At 50.8% G+C, this 12,689-nt stretch overlaps 5 protein-coding genes across 5 annotated transcripts; 3 read left to right on the forward strand and 2 right to left on the reverse strand.

The window, feature by feature from the left end:
* Positions 1-315: 315 nt before the first annotated feature.
* On the forward strand, positions 316-4,335 carry P175DRAFT_0509213 (uncharacterized protein; the record flags this gene model as incomplete). Its single annotated transcript, XM_040898410.1, has 7 exons — positions 316-505; positions 571-604; positions 658-822; positions 877-1,348; positions 1,412-1,739; positions 1,791-2,100; positions 2,673-4,335. The coding sequence occupies 7 exons, from the start codon at positions 316-318 to the stop codon at positions 4,333-4,335; spliced, it is 3,162 nt and encodes a 1,053-aa protein (XP_040752054.1).
* A 261-nt stretch (positions 4,336-4,596) lies between these two features.
* On the forward strand, positions 4,597-6,161 carry thiA (thiamine thiazole synthase). The gene is made up of 3 exons (XM_040897130.1): positions 4,597-4,630; positions 4,683-5,378; positions 5,454-6,161. The coding sequence occupies exons 2-3, from the start codon at positions 5,038-5,040 to the stop codon at positions 6,112-6,114; spliced, it is 1,002 nt and encodes a 333-aa protein (XP_040752055.1). The 5' UTR covers positions 4,597-4,630; positions 4,683-5,037; the 3' UTR covers positions 6,115-6,161.
* A 216-nt stretch (positions 6,162-6,377) lies between these two features.
* On the reverse strand, positions 6,378-8,037 carry P175DRAFT_0501289 (inositol phosphosphingolipid phospholipase). Its single transcript, XM_040897131.1, has one exon. It carries the CDS (start codon positions 7,955-7,957, stop codon positions 6,515-6,517), a length of 1,443 nt encoding a protein of 480 aa, XP_040752056.1. The 5' UTR covers positions 7,958-8,037; the 3' UTR covers positions 6,378-6,514.
* Positions 8,038-8,184: 147 nt separating this feature from the next.
* P175DRAFT_0458199 (WD40 repeat domain-containing protein) lies at positions 8,185-10,086 on the forward strand. Its single transcript, XM_040894667.1, has 3 exons — positions 8,185-8,805; positions 8,858-9,021; positions 9,072-10,086. Exons 1-3 carry the CDS (start codon positions 8,247-8,249, stop codon positions 9,888-9,890), a joined length of 1,542 nt encoding a protein of 513 aa, XP_040752057.1. The 5' UTR covers positions 8,185-8,246; the 3' UTR covers positions 9,891-10,086.
* A 228-nt stretch (positions 10,087-10,314) lies between these two features.
* Positions 10,315-11,442, reverse strand: P175DRAFT_0501291 (glycoside hydrolase family 128 protein). Its single transcript, XM_040897132.1, has one exon. The coding sequence runs from the start codon at positions 11,217-11,219 to the stop codon at positions 10,392-10,394; it is 828 nt and encodes a 275-aa protein (XP_040752058.1). The 5' UTR covers positions 11,220-11,442; the 3' UTR covers positions 10,315-10,391.
* Between the last annotated feature and the right edge of the window lie 1,247 nt (positions 11,443-12,689).

The following is a 12,689-nucleotide window of genomic DNA, read 5'->3' on the forward strand; positions in this document are numbered from 1 at the left end:
CAGGCCTAAGTTTGGTCCCCTCCCCTACATGACATGAATAACCCTTGTATTTCTGGCCTTTCAGCCAGGCGGAAGATGTTAAACTCTGCAGATCCAGCAATAAACCGACTGCTGGTCGTGTTGCTTGGAAAATTCTCCGACGTGCGCACACATATAAGATACAGCTGTCTTCTCATTGACTTTGGCTTTTTTGTGGCAGCTGGTTTTCGTCTTCTTTACGTCCAGGTTAATCAATCCAGCCATTTTGAAGGGCTTGACGGGAAGGATACTCCCAACACGGACAATATTATCGAGCACGAGAGATAGAATCTGAAGATGCACGCTCAGGATGATGATAGTTCACATGTCTTCGGCAAGGATCTTGAGAAGCAACTGCCGTTCTTTGACGAGAGTCATACCGCCCTGCCCCAAATACCCTCAGATTTGATCTCTATTGATTCTGTAGTTGAGGCTCGGGTGTTGAGAAAACTGGATTTAAGGGTTCCCACAATGCTGAGCTTTTTGTGTAAGTTACTCGTCGCAGGCAGGTATATGCATTGTTTACGTATCTGACCAGAGTTTATCCTATAGACCTTCTGGCCCTTCTTGACCAAAGCAACATTGGGCATGTTAAACCTCACCCGGCAATTTTAGATACGGTGCTAACTGAAGAAATAGAAATGCAAAAATTGCGGGAATGCAAGAGGACCTACATCTTACAGAAAACCGCTACTCATGGCTTCTCACAATTTTCTATATATCTTACACACTGTTCGAGTTTCTAGCGCTCATGTGGAAAGTTATGCCGCCCCATAGGTGGGCCGCGATCACTGCTCTGACCTGGTTAGTCTCAAATTCTCCGTTGAATTACAAACGCATTTACTGAAGACCTCCTAGGGGTGTGGTAGCAACATGCCAGGCGGCGGTTCAGAACTGGGCTGGACTGATGACCCTTCGTTGCCTGCTCGGTATGGCGCAAGCAGCCTTTGGACCTGGGTCTCCCTATCTCTTATCCTTCTTTTATAATCGGCGCGAACTTGGTCTGCGTTGTGGTTTGTTTCTTTCAGCCGCGCCTCTTGTTAATGCGTTTTCGGGCGCTCTTGCGTATGGAATTACCTCCGGCCACTCTAAGCTGGCCAACTGGCGTTTGTTATTCCTCGTTGAAGGAGCTCCCTCATTATTGGCAGCCTTTCTGGCATGGCGTTTCTTACCAGACCACCCTTCCAGCGCTCGATTTTTAACTGAGGATGAAAAAGAAGTCGCTAGGGCTCGATCGCTGCGTCGTAGCGGTGAGCGTGAGCGTGTTGGAGGGGTGAACTGGAAGGAGCTTGCTCAAACTTTACTTGATGCGAAAGTGTGGATAGCAGCGGTATGTTTTTCTTTCTTTCCCTTTTATTTCAGAAAGGGGAGAGCTAATTCAGATGCACCGCAGTTGATGTACTTCAGTTGTAACGTCAGCTTCTCCTCGCTTCCAGTATTTCTTCCTACTATCTTAGAGAGTATGGGGTTTACCTCGATCGATGCGCAAGGACTCACGGCTCCACCATTCTTTGCGTCATTTCTCCTTACAATCGCGACGACCTGGATTGCGGATAAGTTTCAACAACGTGGGTTGACAATTATTGTCATGTCTTTTGTTGGAACGGCCGGATTCATCCTCGTTGCTGCCTGCACCTCTGTTGGAGTACGGTATTTTGGTGTTTTCCTGGCAGCAGCAGGGGGTTTTTCATGTATCGCAAATATTTTCCCCTGGGTTCTGAGTATGTGCACTGCTGGAAACCATTTATCAATCTTATTAACAGTTCATCTAGATAACCAAGGTTCCGACAGCCGACGAGGAATGGGTATCGTCATTCTCAATATAATCGGACAATGTGGTCCTTTCCTGGGAACAAAAGTCTTCCTAGACAGTGATAGGCCAAGGTATACCCGCGGCCTTTCGATATGTGCTGCATTCATGTTCTTCAATGCCATTCTAGCTCTTGCTCTTCGGCTACTCCTGGCCTGGGAGAACCGACATCTGGACAAGAGATATGGCGCTTTGGATAAATCCATTAAAAATATGAAAGAAGGAACAGTTGGAGAGGAAAACTATGGAGCGACCTTTCGATATGTGTTATAGTTAATTTGATCGAGCGCGGGGCAGTTTCTACCTACCCCTCTTATGATGTCAAGATGTGATGATGAATGCAGTGAATCAATCCAATCTATCCAGATGAACCAAATAACGTACGTAGGTCGCAGCTCCTTGGTTTTATCGATGGCCTCGCTACTGTAGGCAACTCTTTAAGCCATCCCGTTGACGTGCAGAAGATACCTAATGAAATGAAGGCTTCCCAAAGACGTTAAAAGCAACCGCCGAATTCTTCATTCCCCACTCTTTTCTCTCTTGACGTCTTCTTCAACAGACGGTCAACATAGCTTATCAAACAGTGCGGTTTCTCTTTTTAGGAATAGACGGAGTGAAATCCACAGACTGAAAACAATTTTACCCTATCTTCTCAAACGGTCAAAAGAAATCCTCCCAGGTTGATTGAGTTTGGGCAAGAAACGCAACCAAAATGGCCGCCGCCACCTCTGCAGACCAAAATGCAAATCTCTACGGGATCGTAGATATGGGAAGGTATGTATATATATATATATATATATTCGCCCTCCATGTGAGAGAACGGCAACGAAACTAACAAGCATAGCAACGGCATTCGATTCTCTATCACTGATCTATCTTCACCAACTGCTCGCATCCTGCCGACAGTGTACCAAGATCGTGCTGGCATCTCACTTTACGACGCCCAATTTTCTAGTTCAGAAACAGGCGGTAGCAACGCTGATCAGAGGCCAAGAGGTCCGATCCCTGCTGAGATTGTAGAGCAGGTTGTGCAACGCCTTGTTCGCTTCCAGAGTGTCTGTGATGACTTTCGGGTGCCGCGGGCGAATGCCTATGTGCTTGCTACAGAGGCAACCCGGACGGCACCGAATTCAGAGGAGTTTAGGGGTCGCATCAAGGAAGTGACAGGGTGGGAGGTTCGTCTTTTGTCGAAGGAGGATGAGGGGCGCATTGGGGCTCTGGGGATCGCGAGCAGCTCCCATGCGGTTGCTGGGCTGGCGATGGACCTTGGGGGAGGGAGTACGCAGATTACGTGGGTTATTGCAGAGGATGGAGTGGTTACGACTTGTCCGAAGGGATCATTCAGTTTTCCTTACGGTGCAGCGGCGCTGAGCAAGAGGTTGGAGCAGGCGCGACGGGAGGGTGGGAAAGCTGAAAGGGAGCTGAAGGCGGAGATGAAGAGGAATTTTCAGGATGCTTACCAGCAGCTCGAGATCCCCGAGTCTTTGATAGAGAGAAGCAAGGCTCAGGGAAGATTCGATCTCTATCTTTGTGGTGGAGGGTTTCGAGGATGGGGGTATGTGCTCATGAAGCAGGCAGGCGTGAGCCCGTACCCGATTCCCATTATCAATGGGTTCAGGGCAGAGAGGAATGACTTTCACGATACTGCTGCCGTGCTGCAAGAAGTCTCTGATTCGGACAACATCTTTGGCGTGTCGAAACGACGAGCTTCGCAGATTCCAGCAGTTGCGGCGCTGGTCCATGTGCTGATGGATGCATTGCCTGAAATCACACACATCCAATTCTGTCAAGGAGGGGTACGCGAGGGATTTCTCTTTGATAGACTGCCGCAAGAAGTTCGTGCGCAAGATCCTCTGCTTGCGGCGACTCTACAGCATGCATCCCCGTCCCCAGGGGCAATTACGAAGCTTCTTTTATCCGCGCTGCCGGAGCACCCATCTCCGATCAACTCTTCCCGCACACCTTCATCCTGGTCTCCACACTTCATTGCCGCAGTTGCGAATTTATTATTTGCCCACTCCCAAGTACCTCGAGAGTCGCGGTCGGCTGCTGCATTGCACAGCACAACGACGGGGCTCTTGGCCTCGACCAACTGCGTGTCCCATTCTGAACGTGCCCAAATTGCGCTCATCCTGACCGAACGCTGGGCCGGAGACCTTGCACCCGCAGATGAAGCATACTGGCACCAATTGGTCCGCTGCATCTCCCCACAGGAGGCATGGTGGTGTCAATACCTAGGCCGGATTGCGACATTGATCGGGGATGTGCATCCTGCGGGTCGCGTGTCCGAGACGCACTGGAGGATTGAGCTGGAGACACTGTGGGATTCGATTATTAAGAAGAAGGAGAGGCGCGATCTGCTCCGGCTCAGGGTTAAATGCAATGCGAATAATGGCTTCGTCGCGACATCGGTGCGGGACCATGTGGAGAAGATCTCGAAGATTGGGAAGAAGAAGAACTGGATACGGGAATACGGAGTGCGGGTGGAAGTGGTGGTCTGCCAGTAGTATCTTTTTGTATATCTCACCATGACTTCATTGCATACTCTATAGGTTATGATTAGCGGAGAGAATCGGATTTCTTTCTTCCTTGCCTTCTATCCTTGTCTTCTTTTGACTTCTAGGAGAGTTTCAGTTAGTTATGACATGCATAAATTAGAAATGGATCATTACCCCTCTTTGACTGCAGGTATTTAATACCCTCAACTACCTCTCTTCTTCTTCTTCTTCATCTTCTTCTTCCTTCCTCCACCACCACTCATTCAATATCTTCATCACTATTATTCATCTTGAATAGCCAAACAAGTCCTCCTCTCTTGACAAGTTTTAAATGAGAAATCTGCTAACTATCTTACAGGAACCAACAATGTAATCCACACCTTCTTGGAACCCTCTGGGTCTCTACGGAAGCCATGGAATGCCTTTGGCTGGGCAGTTAATTCAATGATCAAGGTATCTCAGGTAAAGTCTGGGCGTGGGCCGGTGTTCGTTCCTATCCTTTTTGACATCTACCGACTTTTCAGACGGGATTGGAAACATTCCGGTCGGAGAAGGAGGTGTGTCAAAAAGGCTCTGGGTTCGTTCTGAGATTATACGGTCAAAACTTGATCTGGATAATACCAGCGAAAGGATCATGCCTTCCCTTATTTCTCAATCAATGGAACGGCTAACAATTTGCAGTCAATTCACCCGACTTGATCAACTATCAATATGTCTCCTCCTGCTGCTATCTTCGAGCATGCTGTCGCTCCTACCGGCCTTAAGGGCAAGGTTACCACAGTAGTACCTGAGGTGACTGGAGTTGAAGGCGGCTCCCAGACCAAGCTGCTGGACCACTTTGGCGGTAAATGGGATGAGTTCAAGTTCGCTCCCATCCGTGAGAGCCAGGTCTCGCGGGCTATGACTCGTCGCTACTTCCAGGACTTGGACCGGTACGCCGAGAGTGACATCGTCATTGTTGGTGCTGGTTCCTGCGGCCTGAGTACGGCTTACGTTCTAGCTAAGGCTCGTCCCGATCTGAAGATTGCTATTATTGAGGCCTCTGTCTCTCCAGGTTAGCATCCATCGCTGCCAAGAAAACCTCTCATATTTCGTGAAAGATAGCATAAGTACTAACGGCCTCTTTAAGGCGGCGGTGCATGGCTCGGTGGCCAACTCTTCTCCGCAATGGTCATGCGTCGTCCCGCAGAGCTCTTCCTGCACGAGTTGGGCGTGCCCTACGAAGAGGACCCCGACATGCCTAACTATGTTGTCGTCAAGCACGCCTCCCTGTTCACTTCGACCCTTCTCTCCAAGGTCCTGTCGTTCCCCAACGTCAAGCTCTTCAACGCCACCTGCGTCGAGGATCTAGTCACTCGCCCGGGCCCCTCCGGTAGCCCACAGGATGTGCGTATCGCTGGTGTCGTGACGAACTGGACCCTGGTCACCCTACACCACGACGACCACTCATGCATGGACCCCAACACCATCAACGCCCCTGTCATTATCAGCACCACCGGGCATGACGGTCCTTTCGGCGCCTTCTCAGCTAAGCGTCTTGTGTCGATGACCACAATTGACAAACTCGGTGGTATGCGCGGTCTCGATATGAATTCCGCGGAGGACGCTATCGTCAAGAACACCCGTGAGGTCACCAAGGGTCTTATCATTGGAGGTATGGAGCTGTCTGAGATTGATGGCTTCAACCGCATGGGACCTACATTTGGTGCGATGGTGTTGAGCGGGGTCAAGGCTGCCGAGGAGGCTTTGAGAGTGTTTGATGAGCGCAAGCGCGAATGCGCCGAGTAGATCTCCTCGATCGATCAACGGTTTTTTTTTTTTTTTTTTTTTTTTTTCTCTCACTAGTCAAGGGAGGCGGTCCCAGTCTCTCTTTTACAACCGGGATGATATGGAAGGTACCTATTTATACGGGTTCTGGTCTTGACTGGCTCTATGAATTCAGTTTTGCAGAAAATAATCTTGATTGATCTTGACGTTGATCTTGAACGAGTCCATTCTCATTATTAAGTAAAGTAAACAAGTGTGAAGTAAATTAACATGTAGAAAGAAGTAAGAAAGAAAAAAAAAAAGGACCCTCCAAAGCATCAATCAAATATGAATATGCAGGAAGAAGAATTAAATGTACACAGACTTTCCAGCGATACTTACTTACTATACGTCTTTTCTTTTCTCTCGCCTTTTTTTTTTTTCAAATACTACTCTCACCCTTTTCCTCTGCATGCTCAGCATCTCGCTCGAGCAACATCCTCTTTGCATTCCGAATCTCCCACTCAAACTCCTTTAGTGCGCGCAGCTCACTCGAGACAAACAACCCGCCAATCAACCCATCCAGCACGCCCGCGGCGAAACCCAGGGTGCTCACCAGCATCAGAATAAATGCGATATAGGATCGGTTTCCTGTCCACCAGACGCCCACTAAACAGCCGATAGTGACCAGCACGGAGGCGAGGAAGTGAGCGAGACGCCAGCGGCGCTGAGAGCGTTCGCGGCGCACGTAGGCGTGGATCATGTCGATGATGTGGTCGTACGTCTCTGGGGAGAGGGTGATGTGGCCTTGGCTGGATGCGAGGGCGAGCGCTGTTTTTTCGGCGGTGGTCTCGGTTTGTCGAGGCTGGGGAGGAGTTCGGGTGATGGTGGCTTCGACAGCGAAATGGTCGCTTAGGGAACAGCGTAGGGTGGGATGGCGCTGGGTCATCCCGACACAAACATCCTCGACGGTCCAGGAGGGAGCAGATGAAGATCCTGTACTGATTCCGTCGCCCACAAAAATATAATCCAGGCGTTTACCGTAGATATCCGGTTTCTCGTCGTCAACGGGGACATCATCCTCGCCCTTGTCCAGGCGCTTCTGGTCTCGCTTGGGCCAGCGCCAGGTATTGTAGGGACCATCGCATGTCGCGCCGTTGTGGTGGAGGTTGAACTTGGCAGGAGGCACGGGTTTCCCACGGACCTGCTCAACTGCGTCCTTGGCTGCACCGATCGAGGAATCCGGGTAAATCACCTGCCAGGCATCGTGGACGGGGCTGTGGGCGCGGATGAGCCGGTGCGCAAACGAAGAAGGGATCATGTTGAAGTCGCCTAGAGCGATGACAAGGTGGCCTCGTTCAGCAGCACCGCGCATGAGCTTCGCGATCTCCCATGCCTGCGCTGTACGGTGGCAGAGGTAGCTATCATGGGGTTCTTGTTCGTAGGGCGCGTGGAGATGGGTGCAGAACACCTCGGCGATGTCGTGGACGCCGGGACCGAAGCGGACGCGTGCGCAGGCGACGCCCTTCCCCACAAACCAGTCACCGCGGAAAAATGCTGTGGGACGCCCGTTGAGAGGGTACTCATACATGGAGCTCTGTTCGATGGGCCATCGCGAGAGAATGGCGAGCCCCGCACCCCAGATGCCGCCGAAGTAGAACTTGCCGTAGGGGAGGATATGGCGAGTTTGCTCGTGAATACTGTTGAAGTCCTGCTGGGTCCAGCACTCCTGGAGACCGACAATCTCAGGGGGGGGGTCTGCAAGGGCGAGCTGGCGACCGATCTCTGAGAGACGCTCGTGGCGATAAGTGGAGATGTATTTGAGGCCCCAGCAGTTGAGGCTGAGGATACGAATTTGGGAAGGGGGTTCTGAGTGAGCCATCATGACCAAGGGGACATAGCCGTGACAACCCGGATCAGGATGTCGATGCCGATGAGAATTCCAGAGAAGCTTCAAGGTTCTCAATCTAAGGGGGGAAACGCAAGCAAGGCGAATTGAGGTTATTCCCAATGATATAATAGACCTAATCACCCCTCACCGCCTTCTAAACTCGGTACTGACTTGGAATTTCCGCATCATTCTTTTGACCTCACACATTACTTTTGTTTTCTACAGAAACACCTTCTTTTTTTTTCTCTCCAGCTTATGTGTTGATGATGATATAATTTTTCAAATGGATCACCCCTCCAAACGCCGCCGTCTAGACCCCTCCCCTCCCCCCATTTCCTCCCCCGTGGAAACTTCCTCCGACGAACTGGCTGCGGGCTCCGACCATGAACAGGAACGCCGTCGCGTGGGTTGGACAATACAAAAGGCCTACCCTCCGAAACGGCCATATGCACGATCTCGCAGCTTCAGCAGCTCCGAAAGTCCGGATGAATTAGCGATCGATGCAGACGTTTACTGGCGTTCAAGAAATCATGGACGCGCGGGCTCCCCGTGGGAACGATCCGACAAGGCCCAAAACGATGACGACGAAGACAACGAGCACAGGAATGAAAATGACGATAATGGCGAAGGCGCGATAGATCCTGATGCTGATGGGACGGGGATCGCAAGGGGCAACGATGCAGAGATTGAGTATTCTGATCGGTCGCCGACGCCAGTACCGCCGCCTCCACCGCCGAAGCCGGATTCTGTGAATTATCGACAGAAGTTTCTTCTCAAGGGGCATTTACGAGGGGTGTCGGCTGTAAAATTCTCACCTGATGGATCGATGATTGCGAGTGGAGGTGAGTCCTTTTTTTTTTCTGTCTCTGATGGAATATTGCTAAATCCGTGTAGGGGCGGACGGCGCTGTCAAGGTTTGGGACGCGTCTACGGGAAAGTTGATCCATACGTTTGAAGGACATCTTGCTGGGATATCGACAATTGCTTGGAGTCCGGATGGAGCTACGATTGCGTCAGGATCGGACGATAAGACGATCCGGCTCTGGAATGTCTTGACCGTACGGATCTCTTTTTGTTCTTGATCACGTTAGGAGGCTAAGTTTTATAGGGCAAAGCACATCCAATCCCCTTTGTCGGCCACCATAACTATGTTTACGCGATTGCATTCTCGCCCAAGGGGAACATGCTGGTCAGCGGATCCTACGACGAAGCGGTTTTTCTCTGGGACGTACGCTCCGCCAGCGTCATGCGGTCACTCCCTGCCCACTCGGACCCGGTGGGCGGCATCGACGTGGTCTGGGACGGAACGCTCATCGCCTCGTGCGCAACCGACGGCCTCATCCGGATCTGGGATACGGCGACGGGTCAGTGTCTTCGGACCCTGGTGCACGAAGACAATCCACCGGTGACGGCGGTCAAGTTCTCGCCCAACGGCAAGTTCGTGCTGGCATGGACTCTGGACGACTGCGTGCGGCTATGGGACTACGTGGAGGGTCGATGTTTGAAGACGTACCAAGGGCACGCCAATCGGAAGTATAGCCTGTTGGGCGGGTTTGGAGTATACGGGCAAACGGGGACACCGCGAACAACAGCAGGGTACGCGTTTGTAGTCAGTGGGAGCGAGGACGGGGCGGTCCTTTGCTGGGACGTGATCAGCAAGAAGGTCCTCCAGCGGATCGAGGGCCACGTGGGAGTGGTGCTAGGGGTGGACACTTGCGCCACGAGTGAGGGACGCTGGCTGGTAAGCTGTGGACTGGACGGGACCGTGCGGGTATGGGAGGAGCAAGCCGAGCCAGCGGTCGAGCCAGAGGTTGAAACGAAAGTCGGACCCGAGGAGGAGGAGGAGGAGGAGAAGCAGCAGCCTATCGACAAGTCTATAGACGAGCCCGAGGATACAGAAATGGGTGAAGCGAGAGAAGCAGGTTGATTCCTCCACGTGGTTTTCTCCCAAATAACGGATCTACTTTACTTTTACTTCCTTCGCAACCAATCATTAACTGTACTGTTCCTGACAAGGTAAGAGAGTACTCCAATTCAGTAGCATAACCGAGTCCATCCACGGTTCATTGAACCTGCACCAATCGGGATACAATAGACGTACAGTTCCATGGATTCAACCGGTTTCTAGTACAATTTCTATACAAAGTTTTTTTTTTGCAGAGAATTCTCACTAATTTCCGGGTCCGTGGAAATCCTCTCTCTTTCATTACATTCGGGGTTAGAAAAAGAACAGAAAGAATGAGACTGCTGGTGTGTAATTTTCTTAGGAACTCAAGTATATATCGTTCGGATAAAGGATTGGAATTGGAAGTGAATATCCACACAGGAAGATTTCTTTTTTAGGAATTTAACAAAAGACAAGAGACAGAGAGATATATATATATATATATATAAAGGAAAAGATATATGAAATGAAAAAAAAAAACACCTAGGATGTATACGCCTGGCCACTAACACTCAACTGATTCCCACTCAACAGGTAGCCTTCCGCACACATAAACGCCGCGTAGCGAGTGATGCCGCTCTGGGCATCCATCCAGGGGAGCACTTCATTCAAAAACTCCGACGAGGCGCTCGTGGCCCCCGAGCCCGAGAGATCACTGCTGAGGGCGAACTCAGTCACCCAGGTTTCCTCCAGGCCATGCTGCGACGCCAGCTGCAGGGCCTGGGTGACGAAGCTCTTGAACTGGTCGGCGGTTTCGCCGTACCAGTGCACGGCCATGGCGGAGATGCCGCAGTCGGCGCAGTCGGTCAGGAAGTTGTTCATCCAGTCCAGGCCCACGTCGGTGCCCGTGCTGGAAGTCACGGCGGGCGACACCAGCTTCGCCTGTCCGCTGTAAGGGGTGATGTACTGGCGATAGTAGGAGGCGGCTTCGGCGGAGCCCATGGCGGCCTGCGAGGCCAGATCGGGTTCGTTGAAGCCCAGGATGTAGGCGGAGCCACTGGCGAGTGCGGTCTCGATGGCGGCCACCCAGCCCGTGAACATTTTGGCGCCCCAGAGCATGGGCACGTACTCGACGCCCGAGGGGAGGGTGCCCATGTTGAACATGTTCCAGTCGTAGGCCCAGGAGACGGCACCGCTGGCGGAGAGAGAGGAGACCAGCGCGGCGTCATTGTAGGCGGCGCCACGCTTGCTGGAGGAGCGCTTTTCGAGAGATTGGTGTTGTTGGTGCATGTGAGAGTGAGAGTTGGCGTGGGGGAGGGCCATGGCAGTGGAAGCCAGCAGGGCCGCAGAGAGGATTTTGAAGGAGACCATTGTTGATGTCTTTGGTTTGTGATTTGAGGGATAAGATTGAAGGATAAGATTGGATGATCCGAGAAACCCGGTTCTCAAGGATCGATGGGTGGTCTAGAAGATATGGGATGAAGGAGTGTACAAGGGTAAGGAATGGATATTGACCGTGCACGGCACAGGACAATGAAGACAAATGAATTCGAAGGAAGGAGGATAGACGGAAAGCCAGAGGGAGGAGGCGAGGTATAAAAGGCCCGAGAGAGAGAGAGAGAGAGAGAGAGAGAGAGGGGATGGCCTTGACTGCAGTCTTTCTTTATTTCTCCATTGGTGAAATATTGTCTAGAGCCACATCGAATGAGCCTTGGAACGCAATCAGGTGGACCCTGAGGACGTGTCCTATTAGAATAGTTCTGTATTCTTAGAGTTGTCTATTCTATTATCTGCTATTCTGCTATTCTGCTGTTCTGTTGTTCGGTATACTAACCCTACCTAACCCTATATCCAACTCATTTCTCATCTGTTATTCCCACAGTATGAAGGATGAAGTAACTATACAGAGAACGAACACGATTGATAATCCAGATTCACAGTTAGCGCTTCCTAGTGCCTTGCTAGAATTCTAACCTAAGATCTCTTACTCTGTAGTATTCTCCAAGGCCCACTCCACTGGCCAGACTCTTATTCTCTCCTTCTCTCCACCATGTTATTTGTCTCTCATCTTGTGTCTACTTTATTTTGTTTCATATTCTTGTTCTCTTCTTGTTCTCTGTATCTGTATCTGTATCTGTATCTGTATCTGATTCTTTCTGTCTGTCTGTTCAAAGCTTCAACAATCATCTCCTCCATCCATGCTATCCAGTCACCTGAAACACACTAAAACAACCGAACCTTCTCCGTATCGACTGTTCCTGCAGTCGCTGACGTGTCTTAACACTCTAACCAACTCTTTTCCTCCTGTCAAAAACCTCCGATCCATTCTTTGTGGTGTGCATGGGGTTCTCTAGCGCTGCCGGCTGAGTCGGATTCTCGTCAGCGTGACAGGAGACAGAGAGACGACTTCTTGTTATACTTGCTTTTCTTTCGTTCTTTCTTTTTTCTTGAAATTGTTTCTTGTATTAATTTCGGTACCTGAGTTGGAATTACTCTTTATGTTCATCCCATGGTTCTTCATCGCTCTCTTCTCGTGGTTGGAATTTGGGACTCAAAAAGTGCCTGAGACCCACTGGCACCGGCTCCGTATCTTTAACTATCTACGACGCTACGTACACGGTACTACGGGACTAGTTCGACAGGGCTTAGAGACGTGGATCGGATTGGATTCTGGATTCTGGAGTCTGGACCCCCTCCTCCTTCCAATCAGGTCCGGTCCTGCCTGTCTGTCTCTCTTGTTGTTGTTAGGCGGCTAGAGAGGAGAGAAAATTCTGCGACCAATGATATTCGGTGAGGGATAAATTATTTGTCGGGCAATAGATAGATACATCCCTGGGTGAA

This window comes from Aspergillus ochraceoroseus, assembly GCF_002846915.1.
Source record: "Aspergillus ochraceoroseus IBT 24754 chromosome Unknown P175scaffold_4, whole genome shotgun sequence".
NCBI classification, from domain to species: domain Eukaryota; kingdom Fungi; phylum Ascomycota; class Eurotiomycetes; order Eurotiales; family Aspergillaceae; genus Aspergillus; species Aspergillus ochraceoroseus.